The 24944-nt window shown below is 43.5% G+C and overlaps 1 protein-coding gene and 1 long non-coding RNA gene across 7 annotated transcripts in view; one reads left to right on the top strand and one right to left on the bottom strand.

The window, feature by feature from the left end:
• Positions 1–24944, top strand: part of LOC114010586 (uncharacterized) — a 196695-nt gene that overhangs the window by 27556 nt on the left and 144195 nt on the right. The gene's annotated exons all lie outside the window — the stretch shown is intronic.
• The window catches only part of GLRA1 (glycine receptor alpha 1), a 40901-nt gene that overhangs the window by 13753 nt on the left and 2204 nt on the right, over positions 1–24944 (bottom strand). For both annotated transcript variants that reach the window (XM_013294730.3, XM_005231809.3), the window contains exons 2-3: positions 10306–10436; positions 6240–6307 (exon numbers count right to left, since the gene is read on the bottom strand). In XM_013294730.3, coding sequence (XP_013150184.2) covers positions 6240–6307; positions 10306–10436 — 199 coding nt within the window. The remainder of the gene's footprint in view (positions 1–6239; positions 6308–10305; positions 10437–24944) is intronic.

Below are 24944 nucleotides of genomic sequence, written 5' to 3'. Positions count from 1 at the left end.
ATACACAGAAAGACTGCCATAATTCTTGTCATCATGATGAGGAATCTTAATCATGGCTTGTGGGGCAAATGAAAATTAACTTCTCACAATAGATGGCTGTAAGAAAGCCCCTCCTAACTCGTCTCCAGAGACCAAGTGCCCTGTACTCGTGTCCTGCATGGGAACAGCGCAGGGGCCTGTCATGGACATGTGGTGTGAGAGACTGAACTGCCTCTGTTCAGCGGTGTGGTGAGTAACTCCGGTGTATGCTACTCTTTGTGGTCTTTCTTTTGAGACAAGTGTTTGCAGTGGATATTTTTTGTTTTGGAATATGAACAGCTGAGCATTTATGCTGTGACATAAAAAGAGGCAAGGACAAAGAAATGTAATACATGCACTGAATGCAGTTCTCTGCCTTTGCCATTTTATGGCATTAGTATTTTACCTATCTCTGTGTGTATGTGCTTATGAAGATCTTCCTTCTCAGTGGGTTTGTTCCGCAGTCCTGGCCTGGCCACTGAGGATGGTTGTTTCCTCCCAGATACCTTTTCCCTTATGACAGATAGCTGAACGCACTGCACTATTGAAGCTGAACAGCCTTTTAGATGTCTTGTGCCCAGGCTTATTTGAATGTAAATGTAAAAACAAGCTGTAAACTGGACATGGCACTGCCTGAGGAGCCAGAAGAGGCATGGAGAACAAGTAGGGTACGTCTGGGGCTGTGATATAACCCAAGATAAGTGTTACAGTTTTCCGTACCAGCTAGAGGATCCTGTGTGTTGAAAGCTTTGTGCCTAGGCACTGCAGTCAAACTGAGAGGTGATGAGCCAAACCACTCATTTGTTGACTGTCTGGAGATATACAGTGTTTATTCTAGATGCTGTTGTATGACATTTTTATTAGCATCAACAAGAAGTCCTAAATTATTCCTAAATGATGGACAGAATGGACCAATTTCTGATGTGGACTTTCAAGGAGAGAAAAAAAAGGTCTTACTGGGGCTGAAAATTCAGCAAAAGAAATGTCTTTCTCCATATCCTTATTATCACTTGAGTTCCTCATTTGTGTGCCAATCACATTCAGACATTGATTATTTCGTGCAGCCTGCTCCTCTGGCTGGTTTGGGAGTGGAGAGCAGCAACTTTGTGTTGTGGAGGCATTCAGGAGCTTTGCAATCTGGCACAAAGGGATTTTACTCCCAAGGGGAAAATGACACAGGACAAGAAGAAAATAACTGAAGTGCTCAAAGTAGTTCAATTTGATAATGCTGAAATGAAATTCTGCTTAGTGACCTCACAAGGAGCCAATGAAACAGAAGATCAGTTTGAGACTTTTCCTTCCCAAGATACTCCAGTCTTGGCACCTGACGATGAGTAAGCTGATGAAGGCAGTGGCAGGCTGGCGGTCACGCTGGGAAGAGGGGACATGGAGGCTGTCAGGGAACTCAGTAAGTTTCAATACCTGGCTCAGGGGTTCTGTCAGATGAGCCTCCTCACTGAATAGTTTTGTTGAGAGACTTCACTTTGATAAATTTACATTTTGTTGATGGAAAAAACAGGGCAGGGACTGAAGTCCTTCAGGAGGGGATTCTGTTATCCCACCTGGACAGCAGGGCACAAGGGGCTTTATTAGCATTGAGTTAATTCTTAAGAATGGGATTAAACACACTTTTAAGGCTAGCTGCCCTGCAAAGGAGCACTACAACTGGCTGATTTAAAAAAAAACAAACAAACTAAAACAAGCGACACCTGAAGTAGACTTTGGAAAGGTTAATAAGGGACCTTGTTACCTTGCCACAGCTGTAGCCAAGTAGCTAATTTGAAGCTTGATGTGAAAACCACAGCTGGGCCAAGTGGGGAGGTGCTATGGCCAGTAGTTGTGTTGGAGGTACTGTTGAGGAGGACATCCGCTGCTTGAGGAATGTAAGTTTGTGGTGAAAGCAGTAGTGCTTAATAGGTGTGGGGTTCTGTGCTGGAGCTTAAAGCAGCAGCTTTTGCTGGGTGTCTTTATAAAAGGGAGGGGAAAGTATGTCTTTCTGGGCTGAGGATGGAGCTGCTGATGAGTGGGCTGTAGCCAGCATCCTGCGTTTCAAAATTAGGAGTATAGTAGTATGGTCTTTTTCTTTGGTTTGTAGGTTTTTTATTTGTGTCCTTGTATTTGAGTTGTGTAGCCCTGTTTCATGGGGTTTGGGTTTTTTTATTTCTTTTCTATTCAGCACAAATACAAACTTCAACCTCATAGATAGCCAAAACACTGCAGGTCTAACGTTGAAACTGCAGCGGGCTGTGAGACGTGAAAACACTTTCATTTTGTGTCGTGTGACTTGTTAAACGCTTATCATCTCTGTGGGGCTGGTGGCTAGTTGTAAGAATGACTGACTGCAGAAAATTGAGCTCAAAACCTAGCCTTTGCGTGTTGGTATTTACATTTTTCGCTGAACTTAGGGTGAGTGGGCCCAGTATTAAGCGTGTGACCCTTGCACTTCATCGGCTGCATTTGCTACCTACTGCGCTGTGGCTTGTGAGGCTGGAGTAAATTGTTGTCTGTTTTGCAGGGTGGTTTGTTACCTTGTTGGCAGTATTATATATAGGTGTCTCTGAACAAGTATTAAACATTCAGATAGTTGCATTCTCCAGCTTCTCCTGTCCTTAGGAGATGTTGGAGGACCAATTGTGGCTGTGTTCCAGCTGGCTGGAAGGTTACGTTTGGTTTACTCTTTCCAGATGGGATAGTTATGGCATGAAAGCAGCAAAAATAAATTTGCATGTATACCCTGTGTCTAGGGGAGCCTGTGCTGGCTGTTTTGTGGTTTTCTTTGTTTTATGCTCTTGTTTGCTGCATGTGGGTCTTTTTTAAAACTTGAGACTGGAAGAGGTCACCTTAAGTGTTGAGTTCAGCTCCTAGCAACTTTAAGTGATGCCTTCACTGCATACAAAATGCTCCCAGCTGCCTAAGCCAGTGAGAAATCTATAAAATAGCAGCTTCCATTGGAAGAGAGATCAAGGGCATAGCTTAATTTGAAGTTTATTGTTACAGTAGGAAATTTGTGAGACTAATTGCTCAGATAATCCTACCAGTTGTTTCATGCTACAAAGAAAAGCCAAAGCTGGTGCAGTCTAGTCAAAACTAAGACCCTGTTCCCTAGATGCTTGACTTCTGTTTCATTTTGAATGAAGAATTTGTAGTTTTGCTTATAGGTTTCCTACTCTGGTATGGCTGGAGGGAAGGTGTTTATACTGTTGAAGAGCAAAAGGGGACTTAACAGCTTGTGGTTGGGGGTTGTTTGGTGTTTTTAATAATAATAATAAAAAGCAGAGTGGATGCATCTTGCATTTGTCCTCTGGAATCCCTTGCTGTCGATGCACTATTGCAGTAATGCTTTGGGACAGAAGGAGGCTGGCTGCACTTGTCTGCGTGGTGTAGCTGGTAGTATCCTTCCCCTTGAAGCACTTGTTGGGTTCACAGGGACGTGTTCCCAGTCACAGGTTCCCTTGTCCTTAGAGCTGATTGCAAGTGAGGCTGATGGATATAAGCTGTGAGTGCAATGTAACATAAATGTCCAATCAATTATGTGCACCACCGGAAGCTTTTATGTTAGGTCTCCAGTTCTGTGGGATCCTTAAAAGAGTTTACTTCCCTTGCTCTAAGTCAGCTGTGCTTTGGGGAATTTGGTTTGGTGAATGGCTCTATCTGCCTTTTTTTATTCCCTCTACCCTTGCAGCAGTTTTCAGGTCCCCATTTCTTGCCTTGTTCATCTTGAACCTTTGTGGGTCAGATAGCAGCTTTATGCCCACGCTAGGAATTCTGTGCCTTCTCTTGGCCCCAACTCATAATCCTCCTTTCTGAGGTTTGTAGACCCAAGTGGCTGCATCAAATACATTAGTTCTATTTTTCTGGGGTTTTTTTCCCTTTCCTCTACCTTCCATGATGCCTTGAGCTGTGAGTGTTCACCTTCAATTTCTCTATTCCTCTGTATGATGGCCTCATGATTTACACCGATTTGTGAGATTCAGGCCATGTAAACTTAAATAGCAGCAGCGGTATTTGCTGTAGAAACTAACAGCCCCACTACAGAGATATTTTAAAGCCTTCTCTAATTGCATGTGTGGTATCTGTAAAAACATGTGACTTTTCTCCTGCAGGTAGTAGTGCAATAGTAACCAAATATAGGATGATGTAGTACTCAGAACCTGAACCTGGCCAGGCTTAGGGTGCCTAATGATGGATGTCTAAACCATCATGTTGTTATTTCACTTTTCACTTCTGGCCATTAAAGCAGCTGGGGGAGTGTTACCATCATCAATCCTGGGGGTCAATAATGGACTAGTACTTTCTTTGGTAAAATGTTGAATTGCCTCTCCCTGCCCCAGCTTCCCCCTCTTGCTTAAATTCAAAGTAGTTGGGTCTCCCTCAAAATTCCCTTCATGGCAGGACTTCCTGCCCTTCCCAGGGCTGTGCTGGGGAGTTGACACTGCCTGTTTGACCTGCTGCATCCTCAAACAGTGGGGGGGGACTGGCTTCCCTGCAGAGTAAATCTCAAGTTAGCAAATCCCAAAGACTGCTCTAGCTTGCTGAGATCTCATTTTTAAATGTTTCAGTCCTTGTGTTTCTTGTATTCTTGTCAGTGTTTACAAGCAGTATTGCTGTCCCCAAAGAAGTGCATTATATTAGGCTGTGTGCAGTGCTGTGTCAGCTTGACATCTGGACTAGCTTGTCAGAGCTGGTTTGGGTATTTCTAGACAAAGCAATGTGCCCAGAGGGTGTTCTTGGGTTCCCATGGGAATTTTTTCTATGGAAGATAGACTATGAAATGAGTGGCATCTGGAGAGGATAGCGAATCCCTGCAGCATGTCTTAAAGGTGGACTGCATATCTCTCTCTCATGCTAGTCTATGCTAATTTTATGGAGCATCCTGCTTACAGGAATTCTCCGACATCTTTGTATGGTTGTTCTGATGCATCTTGTGATGTATGATAGGTATTGAAAACCATGTCATTGTAATGTGCTCTGTACGATGCACAGGGATCCTTTGTGGGCCTGCCCCTCTCCCTTGTGCTCTGGATAGTCTCTGCTAGATTGTTTAGGAATAAAATATTTATTGCCTGTAATACCAAAGGAGGTATCCAATAAAATAGTACATTAGGAACAGATGTGTATTTTTGGTTTTAGTTCTTTTTTTGCTTTATATATAAACGAATACACTTCTCAGCTATGAATTCTGACAAATTCTGCAATCCAAGTACAAAATGTGTTTATCTGTGCTTGAACAGAGTAACAGCTTTTTCTCTACTACCAGGATTGAACTGGCCCCAACCCCAAACATTTCCAGAAGAATGGTATAGTATCAGAAGAGACTTATAGTTCCAGATACAGAGCTATTGATGTCCTCTGACAGTGGTGTGCATGAGTAACTTGTTCAAGTCGAGGGGTGTGATCTGTATGTAAAGCCTACAATATCCTGCCTGAACACACAAAATGCCTGAAGCTGGAGTCTTGCATTCTTTATTCAACACCTTTCTAGAAAAAGAATTACTAAAGAGTAATTAAACACCATATTTCTGGATTATCTTTAATTAGCACAGAGATAAGGCACTATACCTCCAGAGTTTTCCTTTGCTGCTCACTGATTATGTCACAACCAATCTTTAATAGTTCTCAGGTGGAGCAATTATCTCCTGTTCTAGTGATCCCTGCTCCTAGTGTCTTGCCAATTAGATACAGCCTTTAGCCATGTTCACTAATTTCGTTGGAAGTGAGCCTTAACTTGCAAGTATTGGGTTTGACACTTTATCAAAAATCATTGTCTAACAAAAATGTCTCCAAGAAAATAATCATGCAGCGATTCTCTTAATCTTTGGGAATCTGGAACCTGCTGCAGACTGAATTTGAGTTCAGCCCCTTTCCCTTCACTTACTGTTTCAAACTTCTGGATTTATGTGCACTTCAACATAAAGTATCTGCAACTGACTCTGTGCTTGGAGCCTTAGGCAAGCCTTCAGAAAAGACTATTTCCTTTTCTGACCTTTATACTCTGCCTGTACAGTGTTTTTGTAGAGACGCAGATAGAGACTGTGATTTTCAACTACCTGCAATGTGAGTCTTGTGTGTTGATGATCAATTTACTCAAACAGTGGGTAAACTTGGGAACACAGACAATATTTTCTTCTGGTCATGCCTAAGAGGGTGATGCTGCAATTGCTGGAGTGCAACGAAGCTGAGCAGCTGTGCTGTGATTTCTTTTTTTTTTTTTTTTTACTTACCATAGTCGTTTCTGCAATCGAACCAAAGCTGTTGATGAAAATGTTGCAGCTGACATTCACTGGTGGGCCTGCATGACAAATAGAGATTGGAACAGCAGTTCACTATGTGCCTGTAAGACAAAGTATTTCCACTCTGTAGTGTTAAAACCCATTGTGGGATCGGGGTGAGTGAGGGAACAAGGCCCAGATGACCTGGCTTAGTCCAGTCTTGATTCTGATGCTAGCTTGACATCAGGCAAGGCTTTTGCTTTGCCTCTGATTCCCTGTTTGGGAGGGTGTTTATATATCTATTCTGTGAACTGTTATGATGACAAGGAATAGATCACAGCCAGGCAGGACAGCTTTCTAGATCTCTCAGCATTGCTGTAGAGGTGGCAAGCTCACCTTGACCATGATAGCAATGTATCCCAGGAAAAAGCTGAGAGACTATTGACAGGCCCTCTTGTTTAGAGCTCTATAATTTACAAATACTAGTTTAAATTATCTAAACGCTTCTGAGCTCCCTGCGGAACCAGTGCAGCAGAGTGTGCTGTGGGGCTCAGGCTGGGCAGAGCAGCCGGCACTCCATGTGATAATGGTGGTACCTGCTAAGGCTCACAGCTGGGCAGAAGACTTCAGGCTCTGCCAGCAGAAATTCCCTGGCTGTCCTGTTTTGGGTGAAGGTACTCCCAAACTTTGGGCCATGCTTCCCCCAGGCTTTATTTGCTTTCAGACTGAAGCTTTGCTTAGCTTGCTCATATTGGAAAAGTGAAGGGACCACCAAAGAGGAGTAAAGATTAGGGGCTGAAGAGGTTGTGGTTAGAGGGCATGGGGGGTCAGTCTGTCCATGTGGTGCTGGTGCCCAAAGGGATCGGTATGGTTTGCCAGGCAATATTGTGATCCAATTCAAATCTGAGGTGGAAATGTTGCATCTGCATGGAAGGAGATTCCAAGAGCTGACTTCAGCACAACATAAAAAGCTGGTGAACAGTTTGGACCCAGAGCCATACCTGGTGCCTGGCAAACCAGTGGCTTGCCCGTGTACGAGAGGATTTCTGTAGAGCCTTAACAAGGGCAGGAGAGAAGCAAAAAGGGCCTCTGCTCTGGGGGCTCCCAAAGGACCTGCTACTGGTGCTGCCCGGTATGTGGTAGGGAAAGGCAAGCCAGGCAGAGAGCAGAGGATGCTGTCCCAGGAACCAAGGTTCCCCTTTAATACCAGGGGAATTAATCTTATATCATCCCTGTGACAGATGCTTCTGGGAAGATAAGATCTGTGGAAGTGGTGAGTGTGAATTTTTAGATTATTCCCCCATCCTTCATGGTGACAAGGATGGTGTCTGCATTTCAAACACTGCCTGATGGCTCAGCCTCACTGGGGAGTGATGCTTGCCCGTTAAGGTCACATCTGCAGTCTGGCAGTTGCTGCAAGATGAAATGCTGGGGGGAAGGAATGGCTTTAACGAGAAGCTTGTGCTTTTAATCAGTGCAAACTTCCTCCTCTGGAAATTAACGGAATTTCCTGTTTACTAAGTAACATTTGGAGCTTGGTTTGCTCCTCTTAATTTCCTTTTTTTTCCCCCTTCCTACTTCAGACTCTTTTAAAACTTTGTGCCTGTCCTCTGTGGGAGTGGGATTGCAGCCACGTAACAGTGGTGTTCTCTGTGGCTGGGATTTTCTTGGTGCGAGTCCCAAGCAATCTGAGCAGGCTTCTGTCCCACCAGCTCCCAGACAGCAGTTTGCCAGCTCAGCAGCAGCTCACAGGCTGTTCAGTCTGAGCAGCTCTTCCTCCGGACTGTTAAACATAGGCATGGGCTAAAATATCAGATACAAAATGGCATCTTTTTCTTTTGCCCCCTTCACTAACCCCTCTTATCCAAAAGGCTCATGAAATTTATCCAGCAGCTGAAAGAACACGGTTGATCAGGCTTTAGCACTTGTTTTATCCCTGCTGTAGTGCTCCTGTTGAGCTCAGGAGTAAGTTTTTTTCCTCTGGATCAATCTCATGAGCAGTATAGAAGGTCTATGTGCATGTGTTTTTCTCCCCCAGATGACACAGCACAAGAAAAATACTTGAGCTGTTCCCTGGATGACTGCATGTGCTCCTGGCTGACATGCATGGAAGATTTTGGCCCTCCTCTTCCTCATCCTGTGCTGATGGGAAGCCAGTGTGGGGTGAGCTTGGCCCAGCGTACATGAGGATGACTCTTCCCCAGCAGCCCAGCACTCTTCCCCCTGTGTCCAAGGGGAGCTGGGAGCCCTCTGCAGGCTTTGGGGTTTTTTAGCTTGTGTGAGGCTCTAGAAACTTCCCTGCCTGCCACTGAAACGTGCTGTCTATGTGGTGGGATGCAGCTGGGAAGGAATTTTCCAGCAGCAGGATTAATTAAGGGTACAGCTTGGGTGAGAGGTCCTGGGTCCCACACCTGCTGGGTTCATCTCTGCCCCTGCCCAAGTTACCGACTTCATCCTCCAACTTAAACTAAAGCCCTGATGCTGCTTCCTTGTCCTCAGAATGTGAATTCATGGCTAAGTCTGGACTTTACAGCATTTATGGACAACCAGCAATCATCTTTTTGTTGATCTTCCCCTCCCCAAAAATCAATCTGATACAGATCTTTGATATTATTTTAATTTAGATCTAAGCCATTAAAATGCCCTTATGAGTTACTGCCGTTAATTTAAATGACGTGCTTTGAGAGCTGCAACCCTAAGCTCTGTAGAACACCTCTTATGCCTCCCATATAAATTGGAGCCTGATTTATATGTGGGAGGCTAAGCCAGCAAAACTGCCCTGTGGGGAAGGTGTAGTTCATTGAAATAAAACTGAAATTAAATTATCTCAAATAAAAATGCAATACAGCTGCCTTCAGCAGGAAGATAATGTATACATTTCATTAAATATTAAAGTTTAATTTCTTTTGTGTGTGTGCATAATTTAGTGGTAGGAAGGTTTACAGGGTGGTTTTTTAACTCTCTGTGATTTGGATAAAACCAGCAGTGTTCTCCGTTGTCTAGCTGATTACTAGGGCACAAGCTTCCCACCTATACAGGGGCTTAAAAGCCCAGTATAGAGCTTATTGTGTGAAGCTGGATGGCAGGTGCTGTCACCATGATTAATGGGTCCTGGGAGTCCTGTGTTAGCATTGCCAGTGACTCTTGTTGGGAGGAGGGACTGGTATTTGGAAACAAAAGAAGTGGATGAAATGAGCACTGGAGAGGGCTGGACAGTGGCTGGGAGGGGGCAGGTCCCACTTTATCTCTGGGTGTGATTCAGGGGTGAGTAGCTCTGGGAAAGCAAGCTCAGTTAAAATGAAAAAAACCAAAAACATCAAAATTGTTTGGGTTGGAAGGGACCTTGAATATCATCTAGCTCCAACCCCCTTGCCATGGGCAGGGACATCTTTCACTAGGCCAGGTGGGAACCATGCCCCCCCCCCCCCCCCCAAAAAAAAACAAACAAACAAACCCCCAAAACCCCAAAAAACAAAACCAAAACTACCAGCCCCCCCCCAAATCCACCCTTCTTAAAGTGTTTTGAGGAGCAAAGGAAGTGGGTCTGTTGCCTCTCCCAATGTGCTTGGCTGCCAGGGAGCATTAGCTTCGTGGATCAGGTGTGACACTCAGCTGTTGTGACGGAGCTGTGCTGGGCGCTGGCTGAAGAAGCCTCTTTACTATGGGGGCTGTGATGGCATCTTGCTGGATTTATCCAGAGCTGATGGGAGAGACCTCTCTTGGCTTCAGTGGGTGTAAGCAGCACTGCCCGCTGTTAGAAGGTGCTATGGGTAGTGACTTGAGGGGAAAAGAAAGTTGATGGTTTTTCTCCTGATCTGCAAGTTTTTCAGTTCCCTGCCAGTCTCTACTTGGTGTGGCAGGATCCCTGATCCTAATATTGAAGTTCTTCCCTGCACGTAAAGTTGTTACAAGGTTGTTTTCATTCTGAGTGGATGCCTTTCCAGACATCTATGAGGGATCCGTGTGCCAACTCATTATCATACATATTTCATATGCAGTTAGGGAGGCATTCATGAGGATTGCATGTGGGTTTCAGTCCCAAAATGAAACAAAGCCACAAAGCAGGGTTTTTGCATACCTTTAAAATTTGGCCTGATCCTGGCATCATATCCTGAAGTTCGCCCCATCAGCTTATCCAAGAAATCGGAAGGAGACATGGGTTTGGGGGCAGATCGTGCTGCTGCTTCAGCTTCTTTGGAGGCTGCCAGGCTGTGCGAGTAGAAAGAAAGAGGAGGTTTTAGTGTGCGCCCCATACTGGGGAGGGTTTAGGGTCCAGGAGCAGAGCAGTCAGCATCTCATTCCTGCTATAAGGGAGGATGGGTCCCCGTGTGAATTCCTGATGAGGCTGGTCTCTGCTAATTTGTTTGCCCAGCCCAAACATCTCTGAATATAGAATCCCAGCTGCGACCAAAGCAGAAGAGAGATGATGAGTGGAGAAAATCCTTTTGTGAGTTTAGGTATAGCTCCTTGGCATGCCACTAAATTACAAATGTGAACTCTGGCGCTGAGCTCCACAGGTAAAATATACTCTGAGATTAGCCTTGGGCAGCAATTACTGCTTAATTACATGGCAAATACCAAGGAGCATATTTGGTACTCTGACAGTCTAATTTTCCAAAAGGCAGGTAGGATCAGAGCAATCTGGATTTTGAGGCTTAAATGAGTGTCATGTGATTGTAGAGCTCCTGCAGAGCCTTTGGGACTGTAGGGGATAGATGTATTTCTGCTTCCCACTTGCTGGTCAGTCCAGCGTCTGCTATCGGTACCTGCAATGCAGGGGTCTGAGTTCAATACAGCAGGATGGTCTCTGGTCTGGGAGGTGTCTGGAGTGCAATCCTGAAATAATACTCATGTTGAGTTGAGGATGAAAGGAAATCGCATCTTTTGGGGACTTGTGTGGCTTCTGGGGTAGAAAGAGTAAAATTACTGATTTGTCTGTAGAAGATGAAAATCTAAGCCTGGCAACGTACGTGCCTTCTGATTCTATGGGAGTCCAAGAGATCTGCAGGGTGATGATTTGAGCTTAGGAAGTCTCTGTTGTTGCTATCTACACAGGGACAAGTGACTCCTGGTACTAGGTGCTCATTTTCAACTTTGCAGGAAGGTTTTATTTCCAAGACAAGAATAAACACTTCAGTTCCTTCCCTATGGTTATATGGGTTCTGCTTTTGAACACAGATCTGTTCCCAGACTGCAAGTGTGGTGTGAAGTTCCTTAGGTTAGCAAAAAATGCAACCAACAACAAAAAATTGCCAAACCCTATCGACCACTCCCATAGGTGATGTGCAGTGTGCTTAGAGCAAGAGCGCTGTCTCTGCCTGTGGGTTCAGATGCCTGATGCTAGTTAAAGCCTATGGGCAGTATTGTAATGTAAATATATAATAAGGCAAAGCAAGCTGTTCAGGAGGAAGTGAAGTTTATTGCCTCATGCTTTGCAAAACTCCTGAACTTTTTTGAAGTACAAAGGCTGTGTGGGAACTGTGAGAAGCCACTGTGGCAGAGCAGCTGAGAGGCCTTAGGATGTTTACACCAGACACAAGTTATTTAGCTACTTACATCCTCACAAATGACACCATGGAGTCCTCTTACAGCATGAGGATCTCAAGAATCTCACCTTGGGAAGTTTTGTATTTCTTTTCTCAAGGGACTCTGCAGTAGTCAAACCTGCGGTCTTGCAGAAGAGTAATGCTAAATACTGATACAAGATCTATTTGGAAGGAAGAATTCAGGAATGGTTACTATGCATGGCATTAGTGTGACCCTGCCCTCAAAGACTTGTTCTTACAATGTAAGTTTAGGCTGAAACTCCAAAACAACAAATGTTACCTAGAAAGAGGCCTTGTCAAGAGCATTTTGAATCACCAGGTTCATTGGGACTATAAAAATGGATGGGATTCAAAAGCGCTTGGGTGCCATAATTTCAAAATCAGGAGTCTGTAGTAACCTGTATTGTATTGACTTTCTTCTCTAGTGTTAGCAGTGATGGCTTGCCAAGCCTGGGTTTTCAATCCTGCAAGCTCACAACTGCAGTCTGGTTTCTTTTGTAAGTTGCAACTGTATTAGCATTCTCTCATAGCTAGATTTTTAACTATTAAAAAATGTTTAATTTCTGCAGTAAAGAAGGGAGATGAATTCCTGATCACTTTCAGTGAGTCTAAGACTCGGATTTCATTCACCCTTTATATATTCACAGTCCATCCCACCTGGACCTTATCTGAGCTGGCTGATGCACACTCCCACTTGGAGGCCGTCTGAGGAGGTGTGGATATAGCTTTTACTATAGCCACGTGCCACTTCTTGTCTTGTCCCCATCTCTGCTCTAAGGAACTATGCAAAGCCAAACCAACGTGGTTTTGAGGGTAAATGGCATTGTGGAATGGGTGATGTTTTAATTTCTTTCTTTTTTTTTTTTTTTTTTTTTACAAGGAAAACAGGGTGCAATTGATTTGCAAACTCAGGAGAAGAAAGCTGGGAGGGGGAGGACAGTCGATACTGGGCTGACTATTGCATTCCAATAGAGTGTCTGCATGGCAATGAGTCGAGAGAAAAGATTTCAATTAAGCGGCAAATGACTTGGTAACCAAAGACTCCTGCCACTTCAGCAGCAAGATGCCAGATAATGCAATACACTGATTTCTTCTCATTAACTGTAGACTGGAGGAAGTACATGGAAGTGGAAAAGTGGGGGGCAGGAGGGAAAGAGGCAATATGAATCTAATAGGCTTTAAGTGCCAAAAAGGTAATTAGAAGCTGCAATTCCTCTGGCATTCGTTTAAAAAAAAAAAAAAAAAGGGGGGGAAAAAGCACAGAAAGCAGTGTTCAGCTTTCCTGTCAATTCAGTGTGAAAGCCCATGCTGAGTATGTTCACTCCACTTCCAAGTTTGCTATTTCTTGGGTGCCATTTTCTGATTCTTTCTGCATTGAAGTTGGAAGTAAATGAATTTTATGAGCTTAGTTCCTACATGGGAAGTATATATTGAGCTAAATACATAAGAACTCTCCCACAAGCATTTGGGAGAGGGCCACCGTCTCACAGCCCCAGTGCTTTCTGCAGCTTTGTGCCCATTCCTACGGGCGGTTTCTGTGAGCCCCTTCGGGGATGTGCTGGAACTGTCAAACGTGGTTTCTTTTCTTCTGGTGTTTTAGAAGCTCTGTTTGGCTTCTGTGTGTTGTTAGTTACCCGGGGGACCTAGGAATGATGAGTTCTAACTTTCTTCCAGTTTCTATTTGGTAACTGAATGTTTTCCTAAAACTAGCTAGTAACAACTCCGCCCTGCCCTCTTCCCCCCAGGATTTAACTAGAAAAGGCAAGAAAGCAGGGGATGAGGGAACAGCAAAGCCTTTCCAGCAGCAGGCTCTATAGGCAGCAGGCAGATGTCTACTCTCTAGCTTGGAAGTAATTGTAGAAAACACCACTGGGAGCTACAGAGAGGCAGGCCCACCCCATGATGCTTTGGATGGATGGGCTGCATCTACCACAGCCATGAAACGTTCGCTCTCATTGTGACAATTGAGCTTTGCTATTGTAGTTTAGCTCAGACAGCACCCCAAAAAGCTGTCAGCTTCTGTTCTCTTCCAGGTCTGTCCTGACCAGTGCTGTGTGGGCTGCTTTGGGAGCTTTCTGGGATTTTCTCCATCCCTCCATCCCTTATCATTCTCCCAATGACACTTCCTGTGCAGAAGTACCCTTGAATGTCCCATGGAACTGTTCATCTCCTGGACCAGCAGAGACAAGGAGAGGGAAATTGCCAAATGATTTGAAAATTATTGATGATAGAAGAGAACTGGAAATTTAGGGTGGGTGTTATGTTGTTCAGAGAAAAAAATTATTTTCCGAATAAACAAAAGGAGACAGAACATGTAACAAAATCACTGAGGATGTAGTTTGTATTGGTGAAAGAGTGTTGTCTGGGCTGAAAGCATTTTGGTGCATTTTAATAGCAGCCAGACAGCAGTTTATTATATTTATGCTGGTGTAATCCCTAGTGGATCTGGCTGAGAAAGCGCCATCAGGCAATCATCACGGCAACAACAACGGGAAGGTTCTCTTCAAAGGGTCGATAAACGAACATAATCTTTTGTGATGTTAATGCTGGCAGGTATGAAGACACCACGAAGGCCCTGGGAGGTCCAGCCCACTAGCAGGCATTTGAAGGTGAAAGCTGGTGGAGACGAGCAGCCCAGCTGCTCAGGATTGCATTCCTTAAAATGGAGCAGTCAGGCTTTGTAGGACACCTATTACTGGTTTCTCCCAGGCACTGTTTGCTCTGTCTGCATTATTTCGTTTCAGCTAAACAGATGATATATCCTTATAAAAAGTTATTTGGTTTAGAAAGTGGCTCTTCTGCAGTCTGGACATGTCGGTTTGCTCAGTTCCTAGCTCCCCAGTTGGCTGTTTCCTCCTCCTCTCCCCATTTGTATGGCCCTTGTGCAATATTTTCATGCATTTTTTTTATTTTGTTTTTTTTTTTTTTTTTGCTATGACCATGGTTGTCCATCTAATTAAGTTCAACATCACAACCTGCCCTGTTCTGGTTGAATGCTGATACTGAAAAATATAATTTTTTTTTCTTTGCAAAGACGAGAGATGAAGGAATTTAATTAGCATGGGGCCTCTAGTCCCCTGTTAAATAATTTAATTGTTAATCATTAATTCTGAGGGTAAAAAATGTCTGGCAGCAGAAACACAAACTGTTGCGAAACAAATGTTTGAAGAGGAAATATCTCTGCAAAGGGTGGAAGGTGAATGGTGCAACGTCAGTGGCTCGGGGAGCAGGGCTGGGTTTGTTCCTCTGGCTGGGCTCTCCGCAGGGTGGGGAGACAGAAGATACCTGGTCACTTATCCTGGTTCAGTGCTGCTCAGCAAAGGTTTCTGAAGTGCTTGGTTGGTTTGCTTATTTTTGAAATACAAGGCAAGCCAGAAAGCTTGGCAGGGATGTGTTGGGAATAGTGTTCAGGTGAGCTGGCTCACACATTTGTCCTTCAAACGTGATGTTTTCTATAAGTAGGTATCCCAGGGGAGAGGAATACCCATCAGGTCTTCGAGGCAGGCTGAGGTGACCAGTGTAACGGTTTCCCACCTTCACAGCCAGGCTAGAGCAGCGTGGGGTTTTGGGGACACAGGAGGATTAATCAGCTTAGTTTTATTGACCCTAGCAGGCTCTGAGACATGTCACAAAGAGAATATCAGACAGCTGTGCACAGAAAGGCACCATGACTGACTAGCGTTACCCGTGGTAACTCTCCCACTGCTTTCCCTGAACCATCTCCCTGGTCCTTTGGACAGTGCCTCTTGGGCAGAGACCCCTGAGCAGGGACTGGAGCTCAGCAGAGCAAGCCTGTGTTTGGCCTCTGCTGATGCTGGGGCTGCCCATCTCCTTCTTGTCCTCAGCAGCTGGAGAGAGGGAGGAAGGACAGACGAGAGATTTTCCTGGTGAAAAGGAAAAGGGGCAGCTCTAAACTACTCTGCACCCAGACTGTTATTTCTGACTGCACATCAACATCTTATCTGGAGGGAAACGCTGCCAGATGCTGGCCTGGAAAGGCTTGGCAGAGACTGCGAGCAGACTTTTTTTTTTTAAACGATTAGATTTACTATCGAAATTAATAGCACAATCAATATTGGTATGCAATTCAATTAAAGATGAAACTCATAGTCTGCATGTTTTTCTCAGTCACGTTGTCTGAATTCCTGGCCTACAGCTGTAGAGGTGGCCAGGATAAAAGAAGAGTGGAGGTGTGTTGGGAGGAAAGAGAGCCCTGATCAAAGATTTGTGGCCCAGCATGGTGCAGAGGGGAAGGAGCTCAGAGTGTAACAGATGCACTGGTTGCACAGCACCGATTGCAATCCATGTGCTCCTGCTCAGCTGCTGGTAGTTACAGTCCCTGCAGTAGGGCTGTGGGGTGTGCTACGAGGGGGTGGGGGTGGGTGGAATTTGAAAAGCTTATTCTTGGAGGTGGGGAAGAAATTTGGACTTGGTTGTTTCTTTAATTCAGTTGAGACCTTATGCAACAGAGGCATGGAGTGGACCTGGATGTTGGGGCAGGATGAGAAAATACTCGTGTACAGTGAGATTGGTGAAATAAGGAATTCAAGAACCTGGGAAACATTTCATTCTGAGAAAGAAATGTGCAATAAGCTATTATTTATCCCTATTCATGGTGGGAGGAGGGGTTCAGGAAAGTGAAAGTAGGCTTGTTAAATGTTGCCATCTCTGGATGTCAGTCCTGGATGGCTGTGCTCTGTTGCTGTGGGCTGTTTAAACCAATTCTAGCTTTTGCACCAGAAGTAACTGCATTGCAGTAGTCACAGGATGTAATCAGTTAAAATTTTAACCCAAGGATCCCAAAACACTCTCAAAGGTCCTGCACAATACTGGTTGCCACCGGTCTTGGTGGCTGTATGGGAGGAGAGGAGCTGGGAGGCACTTCTCCATGGGCCTCAGGGGAATTAACCCTCTGCGATTGTTCCCATCCAGGGGAAGCTGCAACAACATGACTGGAGTGAGAAAAATCTCTTCAGACTGCAGCATTCAGATATCTCTGTGTTCCACTACCACATTCCTGTAGCCCATGGCTCCTATGCCATATGGCAAAACACCCTGTCCAGAACTATAAAACATCCCAATTACACTGATTAACTCTATGGAAAGACACCAGCACTTGAAACAATTGCTGGCGCTGCCTGGACAGAGCAAAAGAAAATAATAAATGACTAGACAGTCAGCTGTGGGGGGCAGGGAGAGAAATCTGTGTGTTGTATATAGTTGAAATGGGAAGAGCACTGGGAGACCAGCAAATTACATGGAAATAGTGCTTGGTTGCATGTAAAATCCCTGCTTTTACAAGGACTGTTGTTCAAACAGTCTTATGTTGTGTGGCCACTCTTGCTTATTGCATATTAAAAAAAAGCGTGTGTTAAATTCAGTTTTGAACTACAGGCATTCTCTTTAGTGACGTTCTCAAGTAATTCCTTTTCTAGAAACATCTACAGCCCTTGGAACATAAGTACTCACTTTCTGGAAAGGTATGATCCTAAGCCACTGAGACAGGTTTGAAAACACAACTCAAATATTGGAGAAGTGCAAGTCAGTGCTCAGGTTTTAATCAGTTGTGAAATAAATCCACCAAACATCAGCACTGACTCTTATGTGTACATATACTGAAGGGTTTTAAAAAAAAAGTTATAATTGCATTTTTTGTTGAAAAAAACAAAGGGAAAAAAAATCCCTGCAAAGACAAAAGCATGTATCTACCGTCACACACACTGAATATTCCCTTTAAAGTCAGGGGGGCTAGTCAGATATTTAAAGTTATGCATAAACAACCTTCCTGAATGCAATAAATAAAGGGGGAAAATGTCTTTACAAGACAAGGCTTCATATTCTAGGTAACAATATTCTCTTCACTGATGTGCTTTTGATTCCGTGTTTGGATGGAGAGCTGTGGTGGGAACCTCAATTGACGTCAGGAGGTTTTAGATCACAGGCTAGACAAGTGTCAGAGAATTACGAGAAATCGTGGATGCTCTTCTATCTATAGCTCTGCAGTCACACTATCAGTCGCGTTTTCATCAGTTCAAATACCTTGCTACAGCAGCTTTTTAAAAATTAGTTTTAGCTTAAGGATTTATGCTGCTCGTTAGGATTAGACAAGAATATTGTAGCTGCTTTGTTCTTTTTTGATAAATCAGAGGTGGTATGAATAGAATTCTTTTGAAAAAGAGATGTAATGTACGGTGCAGAGTAGTGCTGAGTTTTTATCTTCTGAAACTTTTTGCTGCAGATCTTTTGAAAAGACCTCCTGAGCCAACAGGCATAACCTGCCTATAGAACTGTGGGTCCCAGTTTGAGAGGGATGGGGCTGATGAGGATGCTTTGTACTGTGCAGAACGAGTTGCATGATAGAAGAGCTCATTTTGATATTTGCTGATGGAATTAGTTGTCATTGCAACACAAATACCCTGCTGGAGAGGAATATTCCCTGTGTGCTGTCTGTGATTCCTGGTGTAATTTATCAGGGTTTTTTGTAAACTATAATGAATTGTCACTTCTGGAATGAATGGCTAAGCTGTGGGTCCCCTGCCCCAGGGGTGTCTTCTCCTCCCCACCCTGGCTGCCCTCTGGCTTTGGTTTCTTTAGATCCCTGATAAAAAAAAAAAAAAAAAAAAAAAAAAATCTTTTCAACCCTGGCAGTGCTGTAGGGCCTGTGCTGGTGCAGGAGAGCAGGTTGTGTTTGATGAGGCTTGTACTTTGTCAGCCCCACTGCTGGGAGGTGATTTCTGAGCCCATAGCTCTGTGTCAGGGTGTGATGGATGGGGCTGGAAGCTGGAGGATGCTTGCAGTTCTTGGGCACGTGCGGTGGCAGGAGAGGTGGGATGCACACATTCTGGTTTGTAAACCAGATCTTGGGAACTCTGGTGCAGCAAAAAAAAAAAATAAAAAAATCCACATGTGTGTGTGTATGTGCCAGGAACTATTGCCCTGCTCAGCAGTGCTTCTAGAGGGTAAAAGCACTGGGAGTGAGCAAAGAGACAAGATGGTAAAGATACCCCACAAAAAGTGACTTTTTTTGGTCCACAGCTTGTCTTTGACATTCTTGTAAGATTAAAAAAGGCTGCCTCACCCAGGAAATCGGAGCATCCTGCTTCCCTACTCCCAACTGTGGTAATACACATGGTGCAGAGATCCTGCTGTAATGGGGGACTTGACCTATCTTGCATAGGAGCTCTTGGCACCAGCAAGGATATTTGGAACTAAGGATTTTCTAAAGCGTGCTGATAACAGCTGACCCTTGTATGCTTTCAGGTTTTATACCCCCTCAATAAGAGGGGAGGAGGGGCGTACTTGGGGCTTTGTACAAAGCATCTTTTCACTTGCGTAATCGGAAATAAAAGAGAAAAAGTTGAAAGAAAATCAGGTAAAGGTGAGAAATCATGAATTTTGTTGGATTTTTCTGCATGATTCCTGGCTCAGCTGCATTTTGTTGCTGAACCAGATGCATGTGATAGTGGTCCGATCCACCATCAATCCCACTTCTATTGCTATTTATTGATTTGTGTGTTTGTCCAGCCCTGCTGGGGCTGGGGGACAGGATCTGCATTCTGGGTGACTGGTTGTAGCAGCAGGTACTGCTTGCAGGGCAGGCGTGTGAGGGGAGCTGCTGTCGGCAGCCTTCATCTGAAGGCAGTGTGTGCAATGATTGATGGCACTGCAAGCACTACTGTTCCATGCATGCGACACTCCTTCTCTTGGCAACCTCTTGGTAGCTTTTTCCCTCCTCACCCACCCTGCAATGAGGCACCGATAAAAACAAGAGAGTTCCCTGACTGTCTGCTAAGGCATTTTGGGGTTTTGTCTTTTCTTATCCCTCTTTTTTTTTTTTTTTTTTTTCTTTTTCTGTTTTTTTTTTTTTTCCTAGCAGACTGAGCCACACTGGAAGGATGAAGCGGGAGGAATCGGAAGGAAAGCAGGTGCAAGTGTGTTCTTTTGCATCCCTCTCAAAACACAGATTTTGCGGGGTTTGGTAAATTAAGATTTCTCCTGCTTTTCTCAGCTGGCACTTGGATCCAGCAGAGATGTATTTACAGGATGCCAACTGTGTCTATGTACCAGCCAGATGTGGTGCCGTCCCCAAATCAGCAGCTTACCATGGTGCATTATATGGATGAAATAATTGTCTGCATAATGGGGAGAGCTCAGCGCGTGTAAATGACGGGTGCATCTGTCTCTATCTATTTCTGTGCTCTGCAGGCCTTCTCTGTGCTTTGGCCTTACCGAGAGGACAAAAGCTATATTGCTGTGTTTGGGTTTGTGTGGAATTTTTTTTGATTAGTTTCTGTGCATCAGTCTCTTGAAGTATCGGGAGAGATTTAGGAGCACCTTCATCTGTTTGATCCTGTCCAATCTATATCACCAGTGGGATCAAAGCATTCAGACCTCCAGGACCAGATCAGCTAGAGCTTATCAGCAGTTTCCCAAGAGCTTAAGGGGGGGGACTACATTGTTTTGCACTAACAAATAGTCTTGGCTAAGAACTAGCAATGCAAACCGCTTTGCCCTCAAGGTTTCTGTTGTCTGGCTCTGTAAACACAAATGTAAATTGTTTGGATACTTTGGGGGAAAGGTGAAAGCAACAAAGAAGAGGGGTTTTTATTTCCGCCCCCTCTTTCAGTGGAACTGACCTGCTGAATTAACAATATTTCGAGTGCAACGCAAAACCTCCTCTTTTCTAGGCTGCGCAAGTAGGTCTGTAAGTCAGCAGCCTGACCACCTGGTGCCGAGTTGTCTGGTCATGGCTCCTAACGATCCTTCCAGTGCCTCACACTGGAGCAGCAAGAGGATTCCCTGCTTCTCTCGCTCCTTCCTTTTTCCTTCATTTATCCTAAGCTTTTTGGTTTGTTTCCCCCTCCTCCTGCGACTGAAATTATCAAAAGCGCTTGGAATGACTTTTTTGCCAATCAAAAAATTGAATCAAACCATGGTGGGGAGGGTATGCTGGAATGATGGTTTTAGGATGTGAAAGAATATGATGAGCCATTTCTCTTGAAAGGTGCGAGGTGCGCAGGTGTAACCATACTTCATAAGAAAAGAAATCATTGTGCTCTTGCTGATAGATAAACATCAAAAGAAAGTATGCAAGGTAACGATAACAAAAGGGTAATTTACTGGAAATAGTGAAACCCTATTTAATGTGTCACAACAGTGAGAGCTGATACAGGCAAACAAAACAGAAGTCAAAATGCATTATCAGCCTATCTGTTCTCTTAATCCTAGTCACTTTGGGACTCTTGGAAAAGCTCCAGGTTATAAAAAATGAGCAAGTGAACCTCAGGGAATAGATTTAGATGATTTGACATGTTTAAATGTTGTGGGTTTGATATGGATGTTGTGATTTATTTTTAAAACATCATTTATTTTTAAAACCCTTCTCTTTCGTCAGTACTGAAATAGCAATTAAATTCCTTTAGGTGGTCTGACATCTTGTTCTTAATACTGAAATTTAGAGAGCCCTTTAACCTGCATGCCAGGATGAGATGAGAACAGACTGCTGGTTTTCTACCACAGATGAATGATCACTGGTTGGTGCTGGGATAACAAAGTAATTTAATTTTGGACACTGATTAACATCTTAATTCAGATGTTAGGATCATCTTCTGCTCAGGTCAGCTCATGAGGATTTGGTGAGATGAATTTCATAAACCAACAAGGAAAGTGTTTGTTCAGGACCAGGGGAACTTCAGTGTGTTGTTGCTTACAAGTGCTTTCCTTTTTGACTTGAATCACTTGGTCGGTAGCAGAATGAACTTAGGCTTTAGGCAGTGCTACTAAATCTGAGATGCTTGAAGCGGAGTCAGAGGGTGCTTTGCTGCTGATTTGCTTCATACATAAGGGTCTCTAGCACCTCTTTCATGGGAGAAGAGGAATAAGGGGGGACTAAATTCCCATGCCTAAACTCTCGTTCTTGAAGTCTTCATAGACAATTCATATGGTGTAATGCTCTTACATGTAAGGGCAGGATCCTACCGTTCCCTGCACGTATTGCTCTCATCCCAGAAGCAGCTCCCTTCAGGTATTCAAACGGTAAATGTGTGTTCTGCCAGTGGGACTTCCTGCAGTATAGGGTAACATTCAGCAGGAGTCGAGGTGGACAGCCAGTCTATATTACCTAAAGCCTGCACAGCCCAGTGGCTCTGACGTGAAGGATATTTATAACTGCATGTGAGAAACAGCAACATTTTGTATAATGTTTTTAAGCAAGGTGATTGTCTGTGGTCTTCCTGCTCCTTGCACCCAACATAAGGGGGGAGAAAGAGTATTTGCCCAGACGTTGAGCCTTTCTTTTGTTCAGATCTAACCAAAAAGCATGTTTGGAGTTGAGGCAGCTGTTTAGAGAGGAAGGTTAAGATTAGACTGTTAGAAAATGTTTTGTGTACTTTACATTGATTTGCCTTGAAAGCCTAGAATGCAGGTGAATTGTGATGGAAGTGTGTATCAAAGTCCTCGCAGAAAGCGGGTTAACAAGCGTTTTGTGCTTCTACAGGGATGACACCAAATTAATCTTTCTTTGTGGAATGATTTATAAGGATTTCTAGCTAGAATTGTCTACCTCATCACATTTTCAAACCTTGAATTTGTAACCCTTTTAGAAGGGTCTCTAATGGGGCTATTACAGGTTGCAGACCAAAGAAGCTAAAGAGTGTCCTTAAAGCCATCTAGTTCCAGCCTTTGCTAAATCATTTTTATTTCACTGGGGAGCTGACAGACTCAGCAGAGGCACAACAGGTCATAAGGCACAACTTCTAGTAGTTTTTAGTTAGTGTGAGGAAAATATCTTTATCTATGGAGAGTGTCTGCTATGTTGCTTAGCTTGTGGCTCTGGGAGTCTGGCTAGTGCTTTATTCACAGGTACTTCTGTAATCTTATCTAGCACTGCAGAGCTATAGCAGGAGGTTTAGAGATAACATGCACGTTACTCTCCTTTTCCTTCCCCTTGCCTTTTCTTTTGCTGTATTTTCAAGGGGCTGAAATCAGCTTCTCAAGTCTGTTTTAGGAAAAAGTGTCTGTCTTTCCACAAAGTTAGGTCATATTCAGAATGGCATCTTATTTTTTTAAAAAAACCTGGCATTCAAGAGCTCCTATTACTGACGGGAGGGAAGAGTTAGAGCAATCCAACAGAGTCTGAAGCTGGAAGCAACCTTTAGCCTGTGAATTGCTTGGAGCAGTAGCCTTGAAGCATCCTGCTAGCTGTCAGATTGCTGTTGAGAAGGGGCCAACTCTGATCTTGATTCAGTGAAGGTCATGCTGCTGATTCCTGATATGTGCGAGTGCAATTAAGACAAGAATCAGGCCCAAACAATTTCAGAGCCTCACAGGCCAGTGCCTAGTTGCGCAAGGTGCCACTTCTAAGCTATTTTTTATCTTCTAACTTGCACAAGGTGCGTTCCTACCCCTGGGCTTATGCAGTGGTGTTTCTGGACCGCTAAGGCTATTAAAATATGTTGGTGTAACAGAAAGTCCAGACAGATCATCACAGGGTAGGGGTAGCTTTTTGTTCTGCATGAAGGAATTTGCAAATGAACCAGGGTATGAACACGCAGTCTATGTAGTTAGATTTCAGGAGAATGTTTGTATATATCTCCACAGATATAAGCAGGACATCTGAAGTCCCTGTGGTAAATGTTGTTCAATCTATTTTTATTTTCAAGAAACAGCATTTGGCCTTGCACAGATATGTGTAAGGAAAGGTTGGTCAAGCAGCCTGTCTGTCAGAAGACAGTCTCCCACCCCAGCCTGGTTTCCATCCCTGACTCTACCCAGGGTCTCAGTAAATGTCTTAGTCACAGCTAAGTGACTGCAGTCTGAGAAGGCAGGTAGCAAAATGGGAAATGCTCTTCCATAAAGAAAGGCATGCCAGAATAAGCCACTTATTGCAAATTCCTTCTAAACCACCCCAACTGTAACAGAAACAAATATCATATTGGCAATACTGTAATGTTTGCATTCACACACCAGCTGTTACTCTTTCCCATAGGGTCTTGTTTTTTACAAAGCTGGAGAACATTTTTCTTAAGGAACAGATCTAGTCTTATTTCCTCTATTGGCTGTGTCTAATTTTCCTTTGTGACTTTGAATTTTTCTTTGTTTTTGTGGTGTATATGCTAACATATAATGGATTCTCTTTCCAGAATATTTTTGACAGGCTGACAATAAATTGTGGTACACCCTGTAATTTAAAGCAATACATACTTCTGTTATGGATTATGGGATTATCAGCTTGTGTCTTTTAAAACATTATGTATGACTGAGTGCAGGAGTAATTGGCACACTAAATTTATGAATGACTGTTAATGAATAAACTTCTCTTACTGAAACTGAAATAGCAAAGCTATTCCTGGACCAGAAAGGCTGATAAATTTTTGGCCTGTAATAAATTGAACAGACAACATGAAGTGAGAGAAAAAGAAAAACATTGCTTAGAGTCAGTTCTGAGCAGAAACCACCAATTTTTTTTCTTGTTTGAAAAATTATTGCAGTATATAAAACAATTTGGTTTCAACATCTCCCTGTATTTGAATTAAAGCATTTTCAAATTTTCTTAAATGTTAATTTCAGGAAAACTAGACTTCTAGAAACACTATTTGTATGCAACGTGACATAATTGTATATAGCATGCATGTATGTATATGCACACCTATATAATTTATAACAGTATAAACGTCTACATTAGAACCTGAATGGACTGGTTTACCAAGGTTTTGAATGCCCAGGACTTTAACTGATGTGCTGAGAATCTGTAAGTGCTCACGTGTGTATCACAGAACAGCATCAGCAAGACAAGTATGTACCAATTTCACTTGTTTAGGCAGTTCTAAGAACCATATGGATGCTTTAATGCCAGGGCCATAGGAAAGTCAAGCCTGGAAATGTTGTTGTGTGTTTTTGTTTTTGGTTGTGTGGGTTTTTTTTGGTTTTGTTTTTGTTTTTTTTTTTACATTTGTTTTCCTTTTGCCTTCTGGCTTATTTTTGGACATCATTCCCCAGAGCATTTATATGTTGTTTATTGTCAAGCTTTTTATCTCTATGATTCAGCATTGTTTAACTAAGAGTTTATTGCACATATATATGCTTCTTTTTAGTCCACCCCACTGTATTGTGCAGTGCTGCTCTACACTTGTGACTAAAATGAGAAAGGATGGCTCTGAAGTATTGGGTGTTG

This window comes from Falco peregrinus, chromosome 8 (assembly GCF_023634155.1).
Source record: "Falco peregrinus isolate bFalPer1 chromosome 8, bFalPer1.pri, whole genome shotgun sequence".
NCBI lineage: Eukaryota > Metazoa > Chordata > Aves > Falconiformes > Falconidae > Falco > Falco peregrinus.
Note: the sequence above shows the minus strand (reverse complement) of the source record. Positions and strands in the feature narration are given on the sequence as shown.